General features: G+C 44.3%; 1 protein-coding gene across 1 annotated transcript in view; it reads right to left on the minus strand.

Annotated features, from left to right (window-relative positions):
* Positions 1-7,398, minus strand: part of LOC126455778 (venom carboxylesterase-6-like) — a 46,894-nt gene extending 39,496 nt beyond the window's left edge. Inside the window, exon 1 of the mRNA XM_050091543.1 lies at positions 7,380-7,398. Within this exon, the coding sequence (XP_049947500.1) occupies positions 7,380-7,398 (19 nt within the window). The remainder of the gene's footprint in view (positions 1-7,379) is intronic.
* Between the last annotated feature and the right edge of the window lie 19,872 nt (positions 7,399-27,270).

Consider the following 27,270-nt stretch of genomic DNA (forward strand, 5'->3'; position numbering starts at 1 on the left):
TCCCGGCGGGGTCAGGGATTTTCTCTGCCTCGTGATGACTGGGTGTTGTGTGCTGTCCTTAGGTTAGTTAGGTTTAAGTAGTTCTAAGTTCTAGGGGACTGATGACCATAGATGTTAAGTCCCATAGTGCTCAGAGCCATTTGAACCATTTGAACCATGATACGAGATAAAGTCCAGGAACAGCTAATAGAAGAATGACAATCGAAGTAGGGTTGCAGCGATTAGATTACTAAACTAAATGCAACATATCCTGTAGAACCTGAGTAATGATCGTCATTGCAGTTGCCTAATGGACGTTAATATTAGTTGTGCATTTGTCTGCAGAATTAATATAACAATGAACTCATGTAATTTTTGGATAATTAGCAGCTCAGGAACAGAAGACTATGTTCGTTTAATAAAGATGATTGAAACTGACGCCAAATACAAGCTGCGCCATTTTCAAATTGATCTTGAGGCATACCTTTCAGGCATAAGTTCATGAGTAATAAATATTCATGCGTAACAAGTATTCATGCGTAAGAAATAATACCGCTCGTTATGCAACTCAAATGACAGTCACTATAAAGGTTCTACATATTATATTCAGTTAAGTAATCCGCTAACTGGAATCTTCCCTCCAGTGGTCTGAAATACTCGTATTATGACCATTAGTTATTTGAATTAACAGGCACTGCACTCTGATTCACATATATGCTAGAATCCGGCTACCAATGACCACTGGCGAATTAAAGTAGCGGTAGTTTGGCGTGATGGATCGGCAGCGTTTGGATAGCCTCTACAAATTCTAGAACCATGTGCCCATTTGTACCGTCATATTACACCTTGACAATTGTCATATGAATATTGTGGTAGCTTAGAGTTTTTCTATGAAACCATCAGGGATTAAATTAATAACACTCTACACCAACCTGTGAGTTGCGGCTTAGGACATCAGAACTATGCTGATACTAGTGAATCTATTGTTATTTTGAATTATCAGTGTCTTACCCATGGTGCAAGCTGAAAAGCTCTACAACATAGGTGCTTTACGCTTTTAGTCATAAACATCAGCAGCATTTATACTGTAATCATTGCGAGTAGATGACATTGTTGTTCTTTCAGTATTTATAGACTGTATCAACGATTTGCTGAAGGAAGATTGATTCTAGACATTACCACCAGAGTTTTGTGTTAATCGTTCCACGCTTGATGTTAGCAGAATCTGGGATCGAACTTTCTTCACAGCTTTTTAAGCCACTTTCTTCGGTCATTCAATATAGTTTTCTTTCACAAGAGATCTTTTTTTTAACTTTATGTTATTCGTAGCTTACAAAGTCTCTCTATGGATGTTCCAATGAATGTTGAGTTGTTTTTGCATTTGTGTTCCTCTGTGTTAGGAACAGTGACAATGACAGTGTTCTTAAGAAAGGAAAAAAAGATGTCTACGCATAATGTTTACAGCACAACCACAGGAGATGCTCAGTTTTAGTACCACTGAATAATCTGCTTTCTGTGTTTCTTTATGCGTCCACTCCGGCTGCCACATTTCCATATTACTTCAGTATGGCACAGGACAGCACGTAAACACAGAACAGTTTGAAGTCGAATATTGTTCTTAATTTGTGCCACTTTAGGCTTGCGTGAGTGAGGATAGGCCCCAAAAAATATTTTCGCACTCGGAGGAGATGATGACTGAAATCTTGGTAAAAAAATTTTGCTGCAACGAAAAACGCCTCTGCTTTAACGACTGCCACCCCAACTCGCGTATTCTATCCGTGACTGTCTCCTTTATTCCGCGATAGTACAAAACGAGTCGCCCTTCCTTGAACTTTTTCGGTGTCTTCTGTCAATCCTTTCTGATAAGGATCCCATCATACACAGCAATACTTAAGAGAGGACGGGTAAGCATAACATAGTCTCTTTAGTAGACCTGCTGTATCTTCTAAGTGTTCTGCGAATGAAAAACAGTCTTTGATTCACGTTTCCAGCAACATTTTCTGAGTGATCGTTCCAATTTAAGTTGTTGGAAACTCTCATTCCTTGCTGTTTAGCTGAACTGAGATTTGTGTGATGTATCGTGTAACCGAAATTTAGCAGATTCCTTTTAGTCCTCAAGTGGATGACTTCACACTTTTCATTATTTATAGCCAACTGACACCTTTCGTGCCATACAAGTATCTTGTCTGAATCATTTTGCAGTTGGTTTCGATCATCTGATGACATTGCGAGACGGTAAATAACAGCATCATCCGCAAACACTCTAAAAGGGCAGCTCAGATTGATTCATCAATCTTTTGAATGGTTAGTATCAGCAGGGGCCTACAACACTTCCTTGAGGAACGCCCGATATCATTTCTGTTTTACACGATGACTTTTCGTCAACTACAACCAACTGTAACCTTTATGACAGGAAATCACGAATCCAGTCACATATCTGAGACGATATTCCTAGGCACTCAATTTGATTAGAAGTCGCTTGTGAGGAACGCCGTCAAAACCCTTCTGGAAACCTAGGAATGTAGAATCGATATGAGAGCCTTTGTCGATAGCACTCATTACTTCATGCGAATAAAGAGCTAGCTGTATTCGACAAGGCGATGTTTTCTGAAGCCGTGCTGACTTTTTGTCAATAAATCGTTTTATTAGAGGTAATTTATAACATTCAAACACAGTAGATGTTCCATAATCCTACTACAAATCCACGTCTGTGATATGAGTCCGCAGCTCAGCGGATTACTTTTATTTCTTTTCTTGGGTATTGGCGTGACCTGATCCTTCCTCGAGCGAACGGTTTTACATGATAGCTGGGTACTGAGCTATTTTCTTTCTTTCATAAATCCGACCTTCCGACTCGTACATACAGGGTGGTTCATTGATAGTGACTGGGCAAAATATCTCACGAAATAAGCGTCAAACGAAAAAACTACAAACAACGAAACTCGTCTAGCTTGAAGGGGGAAACCAGATGGCGTTGTGGTTGGCCCGCTAGATGACGCTGCCATAGGTCAAACGGAAATCAATTGCGTTTTTTAAATACGAACCCCCATTTTTATTACATATTCGTGTAGTATGTAAAGAAATACGAATATTTTAGTTGGACCATTTTTTTCGCTTAGTGATAGATGGCGCTGTAATAGTCACAAACGTATAAGTACGTGGTATCACGTAACATTCCGCTAGTGCGGACGGTAATTGCTTCGTGATACATTACCCATGTTAAAACGGACCGTTTACCAATTGCGGAAAAGATCGATATCGTGTTGATGTATGGCTATTGTGATCAAAATGCCCAACGGGCGTGTGCTATGTATGCTGCTCGGTATCCTGAACGACATCATCCAAGTGTCTGGACCGTTCGCCGGATAGTTACGCTATTTATAAGGAAACAGGAAGTGTTCATCCACATGTAAAACGTCAACCACGACCTGCAACAAATGTTGATGCCCAAGTAGGTGTTTTCGCTTCTGTCGTGGCTAATCCGCACATCAGTAGCAGACAAATTCCGCGAGAATCGGGAATCTCAAAAACGTCGGTGTTGAGAATGCTACATCAACATCGATTCCACCCGTACCATACTTCTATGCAACAGGAATTGCATGGCGACGACTTTGAACGTCGTGTACAGTTCTGCCACTGGGCACAAGAGAAATTAGGGGACGATGACAGATTTTTTGCACGCGTTCTATTTACCGACGAAGCGCCATTCACCGATAACGGTAACGTAAACCGGCAACTATTGGGCAACGGAAAATCCACGATGGCTGCGACAAGTAGAACATCAGCGACCTTGGCGGGTTTATGTATGGTGCGGCATGATGGGAGGAAGGATAATTGGCCCCCATTTTATCGATGGCAATCTAAATGGTGCAATGTATGCTGATTTCCTACGTAATGTTCTACCGATGTTACTACAAGATGTTTCACTGCATGACAGAATGGTGATGTACTTCCAACATGATGGATGTCCGGCACATAGCTCGCGTGCGGTTGGAACGGTATTGAATAGCATATTTCATGACAGGTGGATTGGTCGTCGAAGCCCATACCATGGCCCGCACGTTCACCGGATCTGACGACCCCGGATTTCTTTCGGTGGGGCAAGCAGAAGGATATTTGCTATCGTGATCCACCGACAACGCCTGACAACATGCGCCAGCACATTGTCAATGCATGTGCGAACATTACGGAAGGCGAGCTTCTCGCTGTTGAGAGGAATGTCGTTAAACGTATTTGCCAAATGCATTGAGGTTGACGGACATCATTTTGAGCATTTATTGCATTAATGTGGTATTTACAGGTAATCACGCTGTACCAGCATGCGTTCTCAGAAATGATAAGTTCACAAAGGTACATGTATCACATTGGAACAACCGAAATAATACGTTCAAAGGTACCTACGTTTCGTATTTTAATTTAAAAAACCTACCTGTTACCAACTGTTTGTCTGAAATTGTGAGCCATATGTTTGTGACTATTACAGCGCCATCTATCACAAAGTGAAAAAAGTGGTCCAACTAAAACATTCAAGTTTCTTTACGTACTACACGAATATGTAACAAAAAATGGGGGTTCCTATTTAAAAAAACGCAGTTGATATCCGTTTGACGTATGGCAGCGCCATCTAGAGGGCCAACCATAGCGCTATCTGGTTTCCCCCTTCAGGCTAGACAAATTTCGTTCTTTGTAGTTTTTTCGTTTGACGCTTATTTCGTGAGATATTTAAACCAGTCACGATCAATGGACCACCCTGTATATCGTATAAAAACGTTTTCATTTTCTTTGCGATTTTATTACTCCATAAGACTGACTTCACACGCTTTCGTTATCGAATATTATTTTTAATATCTTCCGCATTTGTTCAGCTCGTATCTGTAGTTACATCTGGATGCTTAAAAGCAGAGCATGTAATGCTAAAATCCCCAGTATGTAAATCGTGCTGTGCGTTAGCGAATACTGTCGTACAGGGTGAACATCAATGAAAACGAGAAACTGCACGGGTGGATTCCTGGCTGGAAACGGAGGAAGAAAAGTCGTGTGGACGTATGTCCGAAAATGGACGGTGTGCGTGCAATGGCAACAAATCGTCCCAGAACACAGTGCAGTGCTGCATCGCATCCGCCTCACAACAGATGTTCAAAGCGGCCTCCATGGGACGCAAATGCACGCGTTCACATGTCGCATCATGAACTGCCACACTTTTTCGCATGTCCCGGCCTGTATCCAAATAACGTCACAGGCCTCGTGAGCACGCTGTAGAATCCGGTCCTCCAAATCTGTTATACGCACAATTCACCGCCTCCCTGCATGTTCATCTGTGTGAAAGGATCTATGGGCACACAAGAGCCAAAAGAGGGCTTGAAATATTGTGTGATGTGATTGGTGTTTGTGAGGGTACTCGTTTTGGTATAGCCGTGCTGATTCTCGACCGTTTTCATCTGCTTGGGCGATCACAAACACCGTCTTCGTTTGTTCCCGATATGAGTACTGGCTCATTCTGCTGCTTACAGTGTGCTGCGTCAATCACACAGTCTGCAACACACAAGGCACACGTCGTGTGGATCCTTTTATCGACCTCCCAGTTCAGATGATACATTTGCAGAAAGGTTCAAATAAAACTTGAGTTTGATTTCAAACACGTACCAGACTCATACGATAATAGTTGGTGGTGACTTTAATTTACCCTCGACATGTTGGCGAAAATACAAGTTAAATTCCCGAGGTACACATAAAATATCATCCGAAATTGTGCTAAACGCATTCTCTGAAAATTATTTCGAGCAGTTAGTTCATGAGCCCACGCGAATAGTAAAGCGGTTAAGAAAACACACTTGACCTGTTAGCAACAAATAATCCTGAGTTAACAACGAGCATCAAAACCGATATAGGGATTAGTAAACACAGGGTTGTCGTATGCGAGATTGAATACTGTAATCCCCAAATCCTCGAAAAATAAGCGAAAAATATACCTATTCAAAAAATCAGATATAAATTCACCTAACGTCTTCCTGAGAGACAATCTCCACTCATTCCAAATTAATAATATAAGTGTAGACCAGATGTGGCTTAAATTCAAAGAAATAGTATCGGCGACAATCGAGAGATTTATACCAAATAAACTAACAAACGACGGAGCTGGTACACACAACGGGTTACAACACTGTTGCAGAAACAACGAAACAAACATGCCAAATTTAAACAGACGCAAAATCCCCAAGATTGGCGATGCTTTACAGAATCTCGAAATTTAGCGCGTAGTTCAATGCGAGATGCTTATAACAGTTTCCACAACGAAACTTTGTCTCGAAGCCTGGCAGAAAATCCAAAGATATTCTGGTCGTATGTGAAGTATGTTAGCGGCAAAAAACAATCAATGCATTCTCTGCACGATAGCAATGGAGATACTATCGAAGACAGTGCTGCCAAAGCACAGTTACTAAACACAGCCTTCCGAAATGCCTTCACAAAAGAAGACGAAGTAAATATTTCAGAATTCGAATCGAGAACAGCTGCCAACATGAGTAATGTAGAAGTAAATATCCTCGGAGTAGTGAAGCAACTTAAATCACTCAATAAAAGCAAGTCTTCTGGTCCAGACTGTATACCAATTAGGTTCCTTTACGAGTATGCTGATGCATTAGCTCCATACTTAACAATCATATACAACCGTTCGCTCGACGAAAGATCCGTACGCAAAGACTGGAAAGTTGCACAGGTCACACCAATATTCAAGAAAGGTAGTCCACTAAATTACAGGCCGATATCGTTAACGTCGATATACAGTAGGATTTCAGAACATATATTGTGTTCGAACATTATGAATATCACCGCGATAAAATAAGGAAAATCAGAGCTCTTACGGAAAGATATAGGTGTTCATTCTTTCCGCGCGCTGTACGAGATTGGAATAATAGAGAACTGTGAAGGTGGTTCGATGAACCCTCTGCCAGGCACTTAAATGTGATTTGCAGCGTATCCATGTAGATGTAGATGCGTGGTCAGAGGAAGTTTCATTCGTCTGCACCATCCAGCGCGGCAACGATGCATTTGCGGATACATGTTCATACGACCTTTTTTCCTTCCTTTCTCTTCAGGAATCAATCCCTGCATTTTGTCAGTTTTATTACTGTTCACCCTGTATAATAACTTTTAATTGTATTTGAACCGAGCGAGGTGGCGCAGTGGCTAGCACACTGGACTCGCATTCGGGAGGACGACGGTTCAATCCCGCGTCCGGCCATCCTGATTCAGGTTTTCCGTGATTTCCCTAAATCACTCCAGGCAAATTCCGGGATGGTTCCTTTGAAAGGGCACGGCCGACTTCCTTCTCCGTCCTTCCCTAACCCGATGAGACCGATGACCTCGCTATTTGGTCTCTTCCCCCAAACCAACCAACCAACCTTTAATTGTATTTGACATACCGACAGTGGACCTACAGTAAATTAAACTTTATAGACAGTTAAGGCGTATGGAACAGCAGTATTACATGAGTATGAAGAATAATGGTATGTTAATATCCTACGTTAACCTAGCTAGAACTTCATACTGTGGATACACTAGCACAGAAAAAATGGGTAATGTTATATCACAGGAATTTCAAATTAGCCGAGGTTTTCTAAAGGGTTGTCTATTGGTTCTTTAAAGTCATGGAGAAGTATCGTTGATCAAACTTCCTGCCAAATTAAAACTGTGTGCCGGACCGAGACTCGATCTCGGGACCTTTGCCTTTCGCGGGCAAGTGCTCTACCATCTGAGCTACCCAAGCACGACTCACGCCCCGTTCTCAAAGCTTCAGTTCCGCCAGTACCTCGTCTCCTACCTTCTGCAAGGTATGCAGAAGAGCTTCTGTGAAGTTTAGAAGGTAGGAGACGAGGTACTGCCAGAATTGAAGCTGTGAAGACGGCTTGTGAGTCGTGCTTGGGTAGCTCAGATGGTAGAGCACTTGCCCGCGAAAGGCTAAGGTCCCGAGGTCGAGTCTCGGTCCGGCACACAGTTTTAATTTGGCAGGAAGTTTCATATCAGCGCACACTCCGCTGCAGAGTGAAAATCTCATTCTGGAAGTATCACTGATGACCAGAAGATAACTGCCGCAGTTAGTGACGGCTCTAGCAGTATGCTGAGTAATCTGATTTGAGACTGTGGCAGGTGGTCTTGAAAATGAACACCATGCTCCTGGTTAACATTGGTAAACAACTTTGAGGTATTAACATGTGCGAGCGAGAAATGTAAGAAGTTTACTTGTAACGAACAGTGTACCACCGTGGAAAAGCGCTGTGTGTGCAGGCTGCCTCAGCGAGAGGTCCGAGGCGGTAGTTGACGGTGACGACGGCGACGCCCTACTCTACGAAGAGGTCCGGCCCGTAGTGGGAGGCGGTGCCGCTGCCCGCCACGTAGGCGCCCCCGGGGAGCCAGACGAACACCGGGGCCAGCTCGCTGGTGTCGAGGGGCGCGCACACGTTCAGGAAGAGGCAGTCCTCGTCGCCGGGGTCGGTTCCCATCGGGAAGGTTGGCTTCGGATCCTGTGTACAGGCCGGGCCTTCCTTCAGGGCGTCGCGGACGCCAGACCAGTTTGCGGCCGGCTAACGTGCCTGCGGGAAAGAAAACGTGGCCGCTCATTTCTGGAGCGTAGCCTCAGTGCCGTGGACGATGTCGGGCAATATACAGTGGTTAGAATGAAATTTTCACTCTGCAGCGGAGTGTGCGCTGATATGAAACTTCCTGGCAGATTAAAACTGTGTGCCGGAACGAGACTCGAACTCGGGACCTTTGCCTTTCGCGGGCAAGTGCTCTACCAACTGAGCTACCCAAGCACGACTCACAGTTTTACTTCTGCCAGTACCTCGTCTCCTACCATCCAAACTTCACAGAAGCTCTCCTGCGAACTTTGCAGAACTAGCACTCCTGGAAGAAAGGATATGGCGGAGACATGGCTTGGCCACAGCCTGGGGGATGTTTCTAGAATGAAATTTTCACTCTACAGCTGAGTGTGCGTTGATATGAAAGTTCCTGGCAGAGTTCGAGTCTCGGTCCGGCACATAGTTTTAATCTGCCAGGAAGTTTCAACGTACAGTGGTTGCAAAATAAAAACCAGGCCGCCGTCAGTCAAAAATCGTGATTTTTACGAGGGTGAGTCAAATTAAAACCTTAAATTTGTAATAACAAATCGAAATTTCGCGCCGTTATCCTGTAAGTTGGTAAGCGTGCTACAAACAGCGAGCAGAATTGCCTGTAGGTGGCAGCATAGTGCAGATGTACACATACCGTCTCAGTATCAGTATGAAGATGGCCGCCCCGCTTGCGACTTGCACCAGGGAAGAACAGCGTTCTGTTATTCGGCTTTTGCGTAGTGGAGGTGTGAAACCTATTGAAATTCACCGACGAATGAAGGTTCAGTACGGTGATGCATGTTTGTCACGGCAGCGAGTCTACGAATGGAGTAGGAAGTTCGCAAATGGTGTGACTTCAGTGGAAGATGCTCCTCGTCCACGTCAGGCACAACGAGTTGTGACTCCACAGAACATTGCAGCAGTTGAAGCCATAGAGGAGGAAAACCGCCGAGTGACACGGAATGACATTGCAGCATGTTTACAGATTACTCATGGGTCAGCGCACCACATTGTCAATGATGTGTGCTCCAGTTTCACAAAGTGTCTGCAAGATGGGTGCCACGGCAGCTGACTACTGAAATGAGAGAACGACGTGTTAATGCTTGTGAAGAACTTCTTCGGCGCTTTGAACGAGAAGGTGATGGCTTCCTTGCAAGAATCGTTACTGCGGACGAAACCTGGGTTCACTTCCACCAACCAGAAACGAAGAGAGCGAGCAAGGAATGGCGCCATTCCCCATCACCAAAACCAAAGGAGTTTCGAACAGAACCGTCAGCAGGGAAGGTTATGCTGACTCTCTTTTGGGACGAAAAAGGCGTCATTTTGGAGCATTACGTGCCTAGAGGGACCACTGTCATCAGTGCATCATGCACAGATCTCCTAAAAAATCATCTGCGGCCTGTAATCAAATCAAAGCGAGGTGGATTGCTGTCAGCAGGTGTCCTTTTGCAACATGACAATGCAAGGCCCCACACTGCCCGTACAACAATTGCAACAATCACAGACCTGCATTTTGAGTGTCTTCCTCATCCACCATACTCACCAGACCTTGCCCCAAGTGATCTCCATATGTTTGGACCACTCAAAGAAGCAATGGGAGGAAAGAAGTTCCCTTCTGATGAAGAGGTACGCCACGCCGTGCATGAGTGGTAGCGCGGACTACCAAAAGAATTTTTTTCTAAAGGAATTTATGCGCTTTGGAGGACTTGCACTGAGCGTGGGGGAGATTATGTTGAAAAGTAATGCAGCTTTGTACCACTTCTGCACAATAAATAATATTAAAAAAAAAAATTTAAGGTTTTCATTTGACTCACCCTCGTATTTCCGTACACGATGCATTTAGAGCCCTAAATGCTTGATCTGCTTACGGCTCACATCATTTTTTGAAATTAACTAACTACTGGCCCTGTTAACCCTTTCAGATCCTCTGGCTACAATTCTGTATGTGTTGGCGTACGCCTTCGCCAGCACACCGGTCGGCACTAGGAAATATTGTATAGCAGGCGCTGAACTAGGCCAATGACGAGAGAAGACCAAGACACACCCCCAGGCTACACGCCGTTAACGCCCCCTGCGCAGCGTGCAGATAGGCCGCCGCCGCCGACAGAGTTGCCTCAATCTCAGTATTACAGTACGTCGCATCGGGACTCAAGTTCGCATTGCACCTCAATACGTCGCGCTATGCTCTGGTGTTCCACAGTGATAGTCGTCGCCTCTCACCTTAGCTAGCTGTGAGAAAACGTTAGTCATTGTTTATATTTATGATATGGACACGGACAACGTTCAAGAATTAGCACATGTTAGCTGATTGCTGTTAACCGCCGAACTTCAGATTGGACATTAGTGAACTTACACTACTGGCCATTATAATTGCTACACCACGAAAAAGACGTGCTACAGACGCGAAATTTAACCGACAGGAAGAATATGCTGTGATATGCAAATGATTAGCTTTGCAGAGCATTCACACAAGGTTGGCGCCGGTGGCGACACCTACAATGTCCTGGCATGAGGAAAGTTTCCAACCGATTTCTCATACACAAACAGCAGTTGACCGGCGTTGCCTGATGAAACGTTGTTGTTATGCCTCGTGTAAGGAGGAGAAATGCGTACCATCACGTTTCCGACTTTGATAAAGGTCGGATTGTAGCCTATCGCGATTGCGGTTTATCGTATCGCGACATTGTTGCTCGCGTTGGTCGAGATCCAATGACTGTTAGCAGAATATGGAATCGTTGGGATCAGGAGGGTAATACGGAACGCCGTGCTGGATCCCAAGGGCCTCATATCACTAACAGTCGAGATGACAGGCATTTTATCCGCATGGCTGTAACGGATCGTGCAGCCACGTCTCGATCCCTGAGTCAAGAGATGCGGACGTTTGCAAGACAACAACCATCTGCACGAACAGTTCCACGACGTTTGCAGCAGCATGGACTATCAGCTTGGAGATCATGGCTGCGGTTACCCATGACGCTGCATCACAGACAGGAGCGCCTGCGATGGTGTACTAAACGACGAACCTGGGTGCACGAATGGCAAAACGTCATTTTTTGGGATGGATCCAGGTTCTGTTTCCAGCATCATGATGGTCGCATCCGTGTTTGGCGACATTCCGGTGAACGCACATTAGAAGCGTGTATTCGTCATCGCCATACTGGCGTATCACCCGGCGTGATGGTATGGGGTGCCATTGGTTACACGTCTGGTCACCTCTTGTTCGCATTGGCCGCACTTTGAACAGTGGACGTTACATTTCAGATGTGTTACGACCCGTGGCTCTACCCTTCATTCGATCCCTGCGAAACCCTACATTTCAGCAGGATAATGCACGACCCATGTTGCAGGTCCTGAACGGGCCATTCTGGATACAGAAAATGTTCGACTGCTGCCCTGGTCAGCACATTCTCCAAATCCCTCACCAATTGATAACGTCTGGTCAATGGTGGCCGAGCAACTGGTTCGTTAGAATACGCCAGTTACTACTCTTGATGAACTGTGGTATCGTGTTGAAGCTGCATGGGCAGCTGTACCTGTACACGCCATCCAAGCTCTGTTTGACTCACTGCCCAGGCGTATCAAGACCGTTATTACGGCCAGAGGTGGTTGTCCTGGGTACTGATTTCTCAGGATCTATGCAGCCAAATTGCGTGAAAATGAAATCACATGTCAGTTCTAGTATAATATATTTGTGCAATGAATACCCGTTTATCATCTGCATTTCTTCTTGGTGTAGCAATTTTAATGTCCAGTAGTGTAAGTACTCAACGGGTTCCTTCAATAAAGTGCATTTTAATCATCTAGCCAGGAACCACAAAACATTACAGGAGGGCACAGTCACAACAATGTACGTTACATTTTACTGTGTCTTAACTGGAACGAAAGTATTTTTTGCCCCAATGGAAACCTGGGGACACATTTGTGAATGTTCAACCTTTTTACCATGCTCAAGTGCTGCCAACTGTTGGGCATCATTTATAAGAATATCAGCAAGCCGGTGTAGCAGTGCGCAGTAGCTCGTGACCATTTGCATGGTGACTACTGAATCATTATTTTACTATTTTTTACAATAGAAATATTTCGCAGTTACTTATTTTAATCCACAAAATGGAGCCAAGTGTACAAAGTATGTTTTGGAAACGGGTACATATTTTTGTGTAAGTCTTGCATCTAAAATCATTAAAAAAACACCTAAGAACATTATCACATAAATAAAAAGTTTCCTTCCCCCAGAAAAAAACTCAGGTATGAAAAGGTAAGGCGGCACATTGTCACTACAATTTTGACAAAACTAGCAGGAAACCGAAAAATTAGACATGGGTTACATTGTTTTCAGGCTTGGCCTGAGTAAATATACAGTGTAACTCAAAAGAATGGGAAATTTTGGAACGTGTTGTGGCAACGTTGCGAGGTAGGTGGTTTGGGTTGCTTGCGGGAGGAGACCAAACAGAGAGGTCATCAGTCTCATCGGATTAGGGAAGGATGGCAAAGGAAGTCGGCCGTGCCCTTCCAAAGGAACGATTGTGGCATTTGTCTGGAGCGATTTAGGAAAATGACGAGGTAGGTGGCACCGGATGACATACAGAATGCTGCTCGCACTGTCTTGCCGTTTAATGACCAATAAACGTGGGGCCTTGGAACCAAGTGCATTGTGGCTTCACCGTAAAAGCCTCTTACACGAGTGGAACTGCGGAGGCGACGCGTCGAGAATTTCTGCGTTATTTCAACGTCAGACGGCATGGTCGTGTTTCCGCAGCTCATACAATCAACAACTGGGTCCGCAATTTTGAAACAGCTGGTCTTGCATTGAAGAAGCAATCTGCAGGGAGACCTCGAACCGCTCATACGGGAGACAATATCGAGGCTGTGCGACCTGCTTTCCTAAGGAGCCCACAGCGCTCTGTTCGACGTCACGCAGACTCGAGTGTTCAACGAATACTGAAACTGGATTTAAAATTCCATCCGTAAAAGCTGCAGATCGTTCAGCAACTTCAACCTAACGACCTGATACTGCGTACACTTCATGCCTAAGGCGTGTTAGCAAAAGTGCACGAAGACGACAATTTCAGAAACAACTTGTGAATGTCGGACGAAGCTCACTTCCGCCTCAGTGGTTTTGTCGGTACACAGAATTTTCGCTATTGTTCTCAGCAAAATCCACGTCAGCTGCACATGCGTCCATTGCTTAGCAGCAAGGTCACTACTCTATGGTGCTTCAGCCATCTAATGACGTAATGGAAATGCCGTGTGGCTAGGGCCTCCCGTCGGGTAGACAGTTCGCCTGGTGCAAGTTTTTCAAGTTGACGCCACTTCGGCGAGTTAGGTGTCGATGGGGATGAAATGATGACGACAAGGACAGCACAGCACCCAATCCCTGAGTGGAGAAAATCTCCGACCTAGCCGGGCATCGAACCCGGGCTGTTACGTATGACATTCCGTAGCGCTGACCACTCAGCTACCAGGTGCGGACATCGAGTGGCGTTATAGGCTTCTAGTTTTTTGAAGGTGATGATGGGTGCGCAGCCACTGTAACGCCTGTCCAGTATGTTGCCATGGTGGAAAGTTTTGTTGCGTACGAACTGCCCCATTTTCCTGCCAACAGCTAGTTTCAATATGACGGCGCAGCGGCACATACAGCGCGAACATTGATGGGAGCTGTGAGACGATAATTAGTAGCGATATCGATCCAAGACGCCCTGACACTGCCTGTCCCTCGAACATCGCCTGACCTGACAGTGTGTGATTTTTTCTTTCGGGGTCACCTCAAGGGCGCGGTTTACCGTACGACATGCTACCGCCGGAGAACTTAAACCAAGAATACGAGAAGAAATATCCAGGATCGCTACTGAAATGTCAGGTCGAACCACGCATAACGTTTCTATCAGGCTGCAGAAATGTGTGCGCCGAGGGGGAGCCCATCAGTCGGATAGGACATTCGAGAAATAAAAATGCTTGCGACATTCAAAATGTCATACTCTGTACTATATATTGGCATAAATAAGTATGTGTAAAGTAATTGTGCTCATCCATTAACCTCTATTCCAAAATTTCCAATTCTTTTGAGTCATCCTCTATTTAGTTGTGACCTTGGGTTATGAAATGGTTGTATCTATTAAATACTCGTTACTTTAGGGCAACACAAACTTTTAAAATTGCTGAAAAAACTGCGGTTGTTCAACCCTCTTCAATATCTCCGGATGTAATTAACATTTTACAATGCAACAAACGGCACTGATTACGTATTTGTTTATATGTTCAGATGTGCTAACAAAACTAACAGGATTCCATTTAAAAAAACGTAGGTTTGTGTTAAAAAACATACTTCCGTGCATTTTTTATGGTTTGTATTAACCAATTACACTAGCCCCTCTCCTCACGTTCGGTCTGTGGAATCGATTCGTCAGTATTTGATGTGGTTTACGTAATATATCCTGCGGTAATGTTAGGTGACTCACCCTGTATACCAAAATTAAAAAGAATGTAGAGAAGCTAATTATATGTACTGATGGCGTCCGATAAGGTCAAGCAGGCCATCATGAAATGCATAGGCAAAATATCACATAGAACTAAGCTCTTATTACGGAGAACGGGTGTTATAATTGCATTCAGACGTCAGATAACAGAAAAACACAGGGTGTTTATAAACGAATATCGGGGTTTTAACGATTTGTAATATTTATTATATTAAACTTACAGTTATAAATGGTATTAAATGAAAGAGCAAATCAGTTTTACCAAGAACCTTATAAATGTTCAGTGTGAGCACCATTTGTCACGCGGCACACATCAAGTCTATAGCCGAGTTCTTTCCAAACGTTGATAAGTGTGTCTTCAGTGATTGTAGCAACAGCTGCTTCAATCTGGTCTCTTAATTCAGGGAGGTCTGCTGGTAGCGGAGGCACGTACACACGATCCTTGATGAAGCCCGAAAGGAAAAAATCGCATGGCCTTAGGCCGGGTGAACGTGGAGATCATACGAAGCAAGCCCTGTCATTGGGCCCCTTGCGGCCTATCCAGCGCTTGGGTACAGTGAAGTTCAACCAATCGCGTGCTTCGCTATGCCAGTGAACAATTGTAAGGTTCTTGGTAAAACTGAGTTGCTCTTTCATTTGACATATCATTTATAACTGTACGTTTAAAGTAGTAAATATTATAAAGCGTTAAAACGCCGATATTCATTTATAAACACCCTGTACATCGCCACATAAGAGTAATGAATATGAGAAATCTGGGTTCTACAAAATATTATGCAATGACTACGACAAAAGCTATATCGGCCAGAAAGGTAGGTCTTGTGAGTTGACTTTAACGCCGTCAATAAAACATTAGCCTCATAAAAGGAGGGACGTATGCTGAAGTGACAAAAGTCATGGAATACCTCCCAATATCGTGTTGAACATTTTTTGCCCGGAGTAGAGCAGCATCTCGAATTACTATGGACTCAACAAGTCGTCTGAAGTCCCCTGCAGAAATATCGAGCCATACTACCTCTATAGGCGTCCATAATTGCTGAAGTGTTGCCGGTGCAGAATTTTGTGCACGAAGTGACCTCCCGATTATGTCCCATAAATGCTCAATGGTATTCATGTCGGGCGGTCTAGGTGGCCAAATCATTCGTTCGAATTGTCCAGAATGTTCTTAAAACGAATTCCGAACAATGTGACTCGGTGACATGGCACGTTGTCATCCATAAAAATTCCATCGTTGTTTGGGAACATGAAGTCTATGAATAGCTGCAAATAGCCTCCAGCATGCCGGACATAGCCATTTACAGTCAATGTTATTTGCAGTTAGACCAGAAGACCCAATCCGTTCCACGTAAACAGAAGCCACGCCAGTGTGGAGTCACCACCAGCTTGGACAGTGCCTTGTTGACAACTGGGATCCGTGGCTTTGTGGGGTCTGCGCCACACTCGGACCCTACCATCAACTCTTACCAACTGAAATTGGGACTCATCTGACCAGGCCATCGTTTTCCAGCAGTTTAAACTAAAACCGATATGGTCACGAGCCCAGAACAGCTGCTACAGACGATGTCGTGCTGTCACCAAAGGCAGTCTCGTCGGGCGTCGGATACCACAGCGCGTTAACGCTAAAATTCGCAGCACTTACCTAACGTATACTTTGAGCGTACGTACCACATTGACTTCTGCGGTTATTTCGCGCAGTGTTGCTTGTCTGTTAGCACTGACAAGTTTATGTAAACGCCGCTGCTCCCAGTCGCCTTATCCCGACGGTCAGTTGCTCAACAGTTGCACGTCTATTCGCCCGTACACACTTCCGTACTCGTTGTTCATCCCTGTCATATATAGCCCGTGTTGCGGCACATTTGTCTCTCCACCAATTCTGGATAATGCCATTTTCCTCAAAATGGTTCAAATGGCTCTGAGCACTATGGGACTTAACATCTGAGGTCATCAGTCCCCTAGAACCTAGAACTACTTAAACCTAACTAACCTAAGGACATCACACACATCCATGCCCAAGGCAGAATTCGAACCTGCGACCGTAGCGGTCGCTCGGTTCCAGACTGTAGCGCCCAGAACCGCACGGCCACTCCGGCCGGCTCAGGTCTTAAAAACTGTAACACAATACAGGATATAAATTAGAGGGACACATAAAAAGAAAATTGGCTTTAAAATTACAAAACATAGATATACGCATATTGATCGACAACAGCTGCAGGAACCTCTGAACGGTGATAATCAACTACCGGAGAGAGCATCGCAGCTATTTCTTAGATACTGGAACCCCTGCCTACAGCTGACAGCACGGTGTCAGCGTTAGCAAAGCAAGTCAAATTCAAAAGAATTATGTACAAAAATATCTATTTATTAGTAAATAGAATATCAAATTTATATGGATAACTTTATAATAAAGAACAAATAGCTTGTTAATGCAGCTGTTGTCAAAAAATGTACTAAAATTTTTAAAAAAGAAACAAGGAAACATCACATTATTTCAGAATGAGATTTTCACTCTGCAGCGGAGTGTGCGCTGATATGAAACTTCCTGGCAGATTAAAACTGTGCGCCCGACCGAGACTCGAACTCGGGACCTTTGCCTATCGCGGGCAAGTGCTCTACCATCTGAGCTACCGAAGCATGACTCACGCCCGCTCTTCACAGCTTTATTTCTGGCAGTATCTCGTCTCCTACCTTCCAAACTTTACAGAAGCTCTCCTGCGAAACTTGCAGAACTAGCACTCCTGAAAGAAAGGATACTGCGGAGACGTGGCTTAGCCACAGCCTGGGGGATGTTTCCAGAATGAGACTTTTCACTCTGCAGCGGAGTGTGCGCTGATAGGAGACGAGATACTGGCAGAAGTAAAGCTGTGGGGAGCGGCCGTGAGTCGTGCTTCGGTAGCTCAGATGGTAGAGCACTTGCCCGCAAAAGGCAAAGGTCCCGAGTTCGAGTTTCGGTCGGGCACACAGTTTTAATCTGCCAGGAAGTGTCATCACATTCTTTGTTTGCAGATTGCCCTTTGGATGCATAAAGGGAAAATAATTACGATGTTGTTGGTTTCAATGTAGATGGTGGTCGCCGTTCCAAAGATGTAGCAAAAGGTCTATTTCCAAAGAGATGGCTGTGAGTATCGATAGGTGACGTACAGCAGAAAACCGTCCATAGACCTACGAAGGAGGTGGTAGACGCCGAACTCGGGCGTTTCCCATTGAAGCGGCCACAAATATCGATAAATGAAGTGTAGTAGGGAACAAACACTCCTTAGATGCAGTCTCCATTAATGAACGTCTGAATCTGTAGTAAATAGATGTTGGTCGTTTACAAAAAATAAATATCTTTTTACAAAACTAGATCTCACGCTGTATAGCATCGCTTCTTGAAAAGAGTAATGGGAATGAACTTATCGATATTTAATTACAATGGAAACGCTATACGTGCTCATAGAATTGTAATTACTATTATCTCTGTATCGTAGTATATAAGAAAAATATTTCTTTCTTTCACGCTCTTGTCCTCTTCTTTGTCATCTGTGTCTGATTGGTTCTGATGTCCTATCTAACGGTCGCACATAGATCACAATCTGTAAATAATTATTTCAGTTATATGTAGTGTCATGATAATTTTTGTTAAATATATATGCAAATAGCTTGGTAGTTTGTGTTTTTCTGTTGGTAGCAAAAAGTACCTTCTCTGACCCATAATTATCATTTACGTAATAATTAAATGTTGTCTTGGCCATTTTGTGTAAGTCCATTACTGCAGCGAAGCCATTGTTGTTAAAAATGATTAAACTATTTTAATAATCATTTAATTGCAAAAAGTATTAAAGACTATAATCTAAATAAATGCAGAACGGTGTCTTGTAATATTTTTCATTTCCTTTTGTAGACCAGAGGTACAGTTTTATTAAAAACAATTATTTCAATTGTATACGCTACCATTGCACATAGGCAGTTATAGTGGAACATCATGCCTCACAGAGAAAAATAAATAATTAATTGAATATTATATTTAATTTTCTTACCGCGTAACATTAAAGAAAGATATTTTTTTATCCATCGCGAGTGAGACGGATGTCTTCGCGTTGGAATACGTATGATGTTTCTGGCGATAGCGCCCTGAGAAAATTTAGCCGTGGCTTTTAACGAACATAAAAGAGCTTTTTTTAACAAAACATTTCATTCCCAATTTAACAGGATATTTTATTTCATTCACTTTTTCTAAAAGTTAAGCGATAGCTGGCCAGTGCGATATCCCGTTTGTCCATTTCCCACTCTTCGTGTGGCTATGAAAAATCTGAGAAAAACCCATTTGTAGGAACTCAAGAGTTTAATAAAAAAAATGGTTCAAATGGCTCTGAGCACTATGGGACTTAACATCTGGGGTCACCAGTCCCCTAGAACTTAGAACTACTTAAACCTAACTAACCTAAGGACATCACACACACCCATGCCCGAGGCAGGATTCGAACCTGCGACCGTAGCGGTCGTGCGGTTCCAGACTGAAGCGCCTAGAACCGCTCGGCCACAAAGGCGGGCAAGAGTTTAATAAGCCACGGCTGCAAAATACTAACACGAATTCTTTACAGATGAATGGAAAAACTGGTATAAGCCGACCCCGGGGAAGATCCGTTTGGATTCCGTAGAAATGTTGGAACACGTGAGGCAATACTGACCCTACGACTTATCTTAGAAGAAAGATTAAGGAAAGGCAAACCTACGTTTCTAGCATTTGTAGACTTAGAGAAAGCTTTTGACAATGTTGACTGGAATACTCTCTTTCATATTCTGAAGGTGGTCAAATACAGGGAGCGAAAGGCTATTTACAATTTGTACAGAAACCAGATGGCAGTTACAAGAGTCGAGGGGCATGAAAGGGAAGCAGTGGTTGGGAAGGGAGTGAGACACGGTTGTAGCCTACCCCGATATTATTCAATCTGAATATTGAGCAAGCAGTAAAGGAAACAAAAGAAAAATTCGGAGTAGGAGTTAAAATCCATGGAGAAGAAATAAAAACTTTGAGGTTCACCGATGAGTTGGGTTATTTGGGGGAAGAGACCAAACAGCGAGGTCATCGGTCTCATCGGATTAGGGAAGGACGGGGAAGGAAGTCGGCCGTGCCCTTTCAAAGGAATAATCCCGGCATTTGCCTGGAGCGATTTAGGGAAATTACGGAAATCCTAAATCAGGATGGCCGGACGTGGGATCAAACCGTCGTCCTCCCGAATGCGAGTCAGTGGGTTCGCCGATGACATTGTAATTCTGTCAGAGACAGCAGAAGACCTGGAAGAGCAGCTGAACGGAATGGACAGAGTCTTGAAAGGAGGACATCAGATGCACATCAAAAAAAGTAAAACGAGGATAATGGAATGTAGTCGAATTAAATTGGGTGATGCTGCGGGAATTAGATTAGGAAATGAGATTCTTACAGTAGTAAATGAGTTATGCTATTTGGGGAGCGAAATAACTGATGATGGTCGAAGTAGAGAGAATATAAAATGTAGACTGGCAATGACAAGGAAAGCGTTTCTGAATAAGAGAAATTTGTTAACATCGAGTATAGATTTAAGTGTCAGGAAGTCGTTTCTGAAAATATTTATATGGAGTGTAGCCATGTATGGAAGTGAAACGTGGACGATAAATAGTTTAGACAAGAAGAGAATAGAAGCTTTCGAAATGTGGTGCTACAGAATAAGAAGATTAGATGGGTAGATCACATAAATGATGAGGAGGTACTGAATAGGAGAGAAGAGAAATTTGTGGCACTACTTAACTTGAAGAAGGGATCGGTTGGTAGGGCATATTCTGAGGCATCAAGGGATCACCAATTTAGTATTGGAGGGCAGCACGGAGGGTAAAAATCGTAGAGGGAGACCAAGAGTTGAATACTCTAAACAGATTCAGAAAGATGTAGGTTGCAGTAGGTACTGGGAGATGAAGAATCTAACACAGGACAGAGTAGCATGGAGAGCTCCATCAAAGCAGTCTCTGGACTGAAGACCACAACAACAACAGGGACTCAAGTTTTTGTTACACTCACCATTGACCGATGAAAGACAATATCAACGTGTTTGAGGCAAGTCAGTGAATAAGCTAGACATCCATATAATGATGTGCGCCTGGATTAGTAGCCCTAGCACACTGGTAGCAGTTCATGCAGCAGTCCGCGAGCGCTGAGCGAGGTACCCACCTGGAAGCGAAGTTCGCCCAGCGGCGGCGTGGCGTAGGGGACGCCCCTGAAGGCGGCGTACGGAGTGGCCAGGGCGCTGGTCACCACGCTGCCCTCAGCACGCCCTGCTCCACCGTCACCACCACGTCCTGGGCCTGCCACAACGAGCCGCCACAACTTTAAGGGTGCTGCCACTTCTTAATCTCGCCAAGCCAAAGCACTTGTGTTTTCACGTAAACTAGCATCTCGTAAACTAGCATCGTATTTAATATATACAGAACAAATTTGTATAACATACAATTAACCTTTCTCTCACTTACAAGTTCTTCAAAACTTTAGTTTCGCATTACTACGACAGGCTAAAACCCAATTTTAATGTCGATACTCCTGCTCACTCTCAAACTTCAGTGATCTTTCACAAATAGTGACAACTCCAGATGGTATGACCTGCATGCTCAGCGGGTGGATGTGGGATTCAGCGCCCTCTAGCTGCTTTTACGAGATGTACACATTTATTTTCTTGGTGTATAGAGTCATGCGTGGACTGCTTAAGTCTGCAAACATGAGGGTGTGAGCGATATGACATTGCTGTGATACCATATATCCATCAGGTTCTTTGTTCGGTGCAAACATAACGGCAGTCAAACGAAAACGAGGCAGGTGGAAAAGAATTGAGTAAACTGTTTATGCCCCGGTGTTCATTGACTTTCTGGAAAACTCCGCAACAATTAAAGTACAGCAATTAATGGGCACTTTGCAAAATCTGAAGTGGGCCATGAAGTACAAACGCCCAGGAATGTTGAAAGATGACATTATTCTGTCGCAGGAAATGCTCACCCTCATGTTACCAACGTTGTTTTGACTACACTGTGCCGTATCTCTACACACCCCCAAAACAACAGAACGCAGTGGCGCAGTGGCTAGCACACTGGGCTCGCATTCGGGAGGACGACGGTTTAAACCCGCGTCGAGCCATCCTGATTTAAGTTTACCGTGATTTCCCTAAATCGCTTCAGGCAACTGCCGGGATGGTTGATTTGAAAGGGCATGGCCGATTTCCTGCCCCATCCTTCCCTATCTGGTGGGACCAATATCCTCTCTGTTTCGTCCCTCCTCCAAACCAACCCCCAAACCATCCATCCATCCCCAATCCTTCCACCATAGCCAAGAACCAGGTACAAAGAAATGTCCGATTCATCAAAAAATACCACGCCAGCCTGGAAAAAATGAACCACATCCTTCTGCAATACATTTCAGATACTAATAGCGAATACTGGCATGTGAAGGAGGTATACTTGGAAAAGTTCGGAGACACGTGAATGTTCCAGCTGGATTAAATCACGGTCAGAAAGAGCCTGTGAATTCACATATTGGATTGTAGGGTGCACCCAGAAGGGGATGTAGATTCGGATCACAATTTAGTAACGATGTAGAATAGACTGAATTAATGTGGAAGGAAGCGGTTACAGAGATGCTGAGGAATGATGAGACTCATTTGAAGTTCGCTAATGACGTGGTTACTGCGATAAGGAATATCAAACTTGGCACTGGACATCTATGAAAAGAGCAGTCACAGTTGTTGGACGGACAAACACAGGTGCAGGGATGGTAACTGTGAAGAGACCTTGTGTAGTAAAAGAAATACTTCAGTTGACAAACTGCCTATTGGCTTCTGTCTCGGGTTCTTCGGCCGAAGTTCGTCTGGTGATTTTACTGACGTTTCGCCAGCACGAGTAGCTCCACTCTTCATTGCTGATGGTGAACTGGAGCCGAGCTCGCGGCCGCATACTATATGTACCTGGGTCGCCAACGTCCGAGGGCTTCTCTGTGGTCATTTCCGGTGCGATTCTCCTCTTGCTACCTGTGACGGTCGTTCGCTGCAGCACGGGAAGCTGGGATCCGTTTACCTTAAGGCTTCCCTCTTTCTTGTTGAAGCTATTCCCGTGTTTTTGTATTTCTATCGCCTCTCTGAACAAGCGAGTGTGATAGTGCTTCTCTACAGCCAGAACTTCCCTGTCGGCGAATTTTACTACGTGGCCGGTCTCAGTGCGTTCTCTGCCACGGCCGATTTCTCCACCTGCCCCAACCTGCAATGTCGCTTATGTTCTTTGATCCTGGTGTTGATAGATCGTCCAGTCATTCCGACATAAACTTTTCTCAATGTGCATGGTATGCGGCATATTCTCGACATTGCAAGTGGGTCCCTTTGCCGATCTAAGACACTCTTTTATCATCTTTGTCGATTTCGTTGTGAAAGAGCAGAGGAAATACGTACTGAAACAGCCAAGATATTGCGCCAAGCAAAACCACCAGCTTACAGTCTGAAGAAAGAAGAGCTACAAACTATTAAGAATCTTAACGCCGACAAGAGTGTATTGGTACTGTCTGCCAATATGGGGAAATGCGACCGTCGTAATGAAGAACGAAGATTGTGAGCCAAAGATCTGGGACCTATTAGATACGACGACGTACCGAACACTAAGCGCATATCCGACGCAGCGTATCACATGGGATACGAATCGGTTACTCAAGGCGGCTTCTCTGCCTGCGGACACACAGAGGAACCTGCGGAACATAGAAGCCCTTCCCACCTCGACTGTATGGAATACCTAAGATCCATAAGAACAACTTTCCACTAAGACCGATTGTTTGCGCTCCTGGCTCACCGACGTATAAACTGGCAAAACACTTGGCGTCTCTGCTGCAGTCGCACGGGGGGAAGACTGACACATACATAAAGGACTCGGGACATTTCATTGAGAAACTGAAGAAACTAAAACTTGCTCCAAACGACATCCTGGTCAGCTTTGATATTGTTTCTTTGTTTACGAAAGTGCCAATCATGTCTCACCACGAGCTATTTCACGTGGAATGGTAATTTATACGAGCAGCTGGAAGGCGTCGCCATGGGTAGTCTTCTTATTACAGTGGTGGCCAACTTCATCATGGAACATTTTGAAGCACAGGCACTGAACTTCGCGACTTGTAAACCTAAGGTGTTGTACAGATACGTCGATGATACTTTCGTTGTGTGGAGCCATGAAGAAAAGCTCGGTGACTTTCTACGACACTTGAGCAGCCTCCCTGCCAACGTAAAATTTACAATGGAGGTAGAAAAGGATAAGAAACTGCCATTTCTACATGTGCTGGTTACAAGGAACGGTGAAAACCTGGGACACAGCGGGTATGCAAAATCGACACACACGGACCAATAGCTGCACTATTTATCACCCGAGCCAGAAAAGAGGCATGATTAATACACACGTAGTGCGAGCAGGATGAATATGTGAGCCGCAGCACCTCAGACGAGAAATGCAACACCTGGAAAGTGTTCTGAGGAGAAATGGGTACTCCACAAGTCAACATTAGAAGTTTAACAGAACCAAACACTTGGCGAAGCGACAAGTAAGAAAAAGAAATGTCGAGTACGCCTTTTCTGCCATATATTCCCAGAGTGACGAACAGAATCGGCCGTATATTGCGCAAACACAGCGTAAAGACGATTTTCAAACCGACGAAGATGATTAAAGACTGTCTTAGATCGGCTAAAGAGAAAAGGAACCCACTTGCAATGTCGGGAATGTACCGCATACCATGCACATGAGGAAAAGTTTATGTCGGAATGACTGGACGATCAATCAACACCAGGATCAAAGAACATAAGCGACATTGCAGGTTGGGGCAGGTGGAGAAATCGGCCGTGGCAGGGAACGCACTGAGACCGGTCACGTAGTAAAATTCGCCGACAGGGAAGTTATGGCTGTAGAGAAGCACTATCACACTCGTTTGTTCAGAGAGGCGATAGAAATACAAAAACACGGAAATAGCTTCAACAAGAAAAAAGAAAGCCTTAAGGTAAACGGCTCCAGCTTGCCGTGCTGCAGCGAACGACCGTCGCAGGTAGCAAGAGGAGAATCGCACCGGAAATGACCACAGAGAAGCCCTCGGACGTTGGCGACCCAGGTACATATAGTATGCGGCCGCGAGCTCGGCTCCAGTTCACCACCAGAAATGAAGGGTGGAGCTACTCGTGCTGGCGAAACGTCAGTAAAATCACCAGACGAACTTCGGCCGAAGAACCCGAGATAGAAGCCAATAGGCAGTTTGTCAACTGAAGTATTTCTTTTACTACACAAGGTCTCTTCGCAGTTACCATCGCTGCACCTGTGTTTGTGCGTCCAACAACTGTGATTGCTATTTTCATAGATGCCCAGTGTCAACTGTGATATTCCTTATCGCAGTAACCACGTCATTAGCGAACTTCAAATGAGTCTCAACATTCCTCAGCACCTCTGTAACCCCTTACTTCCACATTAATTCTTCCGGACGATTCTCTTAATCTTCAGTCTGTTCTACATCATTACTAAATTGTGATCTGAATCTATATCCGCTTCTGGGTACACCCTGCAATCCAATATGTGATTTCACAATCTCTTCCTGGCCGTGATTTAATCCAGCTGGAACCTTCACGTGTCTCTGGCCTTTTTTCAAGTATACTTCCTCTTGTTGCTAGTGTTGGCTATTATTAGCCGAAATTTATAGCAAAATTCAAACAGTCTTACCTCTCTCTTATTCATACTACTAAACCCATTTTCTCTAGTAACCCTTTCTTCTACTCCTTCCCCCATAATCATTAGATTTTTGTCTCCCTTTTTGTACTGAATTACCAATTCAATATCCTCATATACCTTCCGTATCTCTTCATCTTATGCTTGAGACGTCAGCATGTAGGCTACAACTGAACTATTGTTGTCGGTATTGGTTCAAAAAAAATGGTTCAAATGGCTCTGAGCACTATGGGACTTAACATCTATGGTCATCAGTCCCCTAGAACTTAGAACTACTTAAACCTAACTAACTTAAGGACGTCACACAACACCCAGTCATCACGAGGCAGAGAAAATCCCTGACCCCGCCGGGAATCGAACCCGGGCGCGGGTAGCGAGAACGCTACCGCACGACCATGAGCTGCGGACTGTCGGTATTGGTTTGCAGTAGAATCTGTTGAGAGGAATCCTATCACTGAATTATTTACAGTAACTCACTTCTGCCCTACCTTCCTATTCATAACGAATCCTACTCCCATTATACCATTTTCTGCTGCTGTTGATATTAGCCTCTACTCGTGTCACCACAAACCTTGTCTTGTTTCCATTTAATTTCACTAACCTCCACTATATCGAGATTTATCCTTAGCATTTCCAGATTTTCTACTAATAGTTTCCCTGCCACGTTCAAACTTCTGACATTCTACGCCCCGACTCTTAGAACGTTACGCTTTTGTTCGTTATTCAGTCTTTCTCTCATGGTCACCTCTCCAGTGGCAGTCCCCTCCCGGAGATCTGAATGGATTAGTAATTCGGAATAATTTGTCATGGAGAGATCATCATGACGATTTTTAAATTAAAGGCCACGTGTCTTTTGGGTGGACCCGATATGTCTTTAATGCAGCGATTTTAGTTTCGATTGCTGGCTGTATTCTTATTCCGTCGATCATTGCAGATTCTTTCGCCTCTTAGGGTCAAGAAGGTGCCCTGGACATCTATCCGTTCCGCCGTCCTCTTTGGTTGGCAGAACGAGTGTAATTTCTTATGCAGGTAGTCTTTAGCCGCCATTGATAATGATATTTTATTGAAAATTTAAGTAGTGAGTAGGTTCGGACCTCGGAACCACGACGTTATGATTGCTTGCTAAAAACGATACTCCTAGAACACGGTTGTTTTTGCCGACTACCAAATTGAGAAGCATCTGCCGTCGAGATGAAACAGAAAGTCTTACATGTAAGAAGCAAGTAGGTGGTCGGCTGGGGTAAATATGTAACATGGGGGCCACTATTTAATTTCACAAAATATCAAAGCTAATATAAACTGTGGAGCAACGCTACAAAACTTTCATAGTAGTCGTTATTAACAAGAAAATACGAGGGTTATTCGGAAAGTAAGGAACGATCGGTCGCTAAATGGAAACCACAGTGAAAATCAAATGAAGTTTTGCACAGGTGTTTTAGGCAGTGCCTCTAGTATGCCCGTAGATCGCGTTACGTCGTTCTGTT

The sequence above is a fragment of the Schistocerca serialis genome, chromosome 2 (genome assembly GCF_023864345.2).
Source record: "Schistocerca serialis cubense isolate TAMUIC-IGC-003099 chromosome 2, iqSchSeri2.2, whole genome shotgun sequence".
Taxonomy (NCBI): domain Eukaryota; kingdom Metazoa; phylum Arthropoda; class Insecta; order Orthoptera; family Acrididae; genus Schistocerca; species Schistocerca serialis.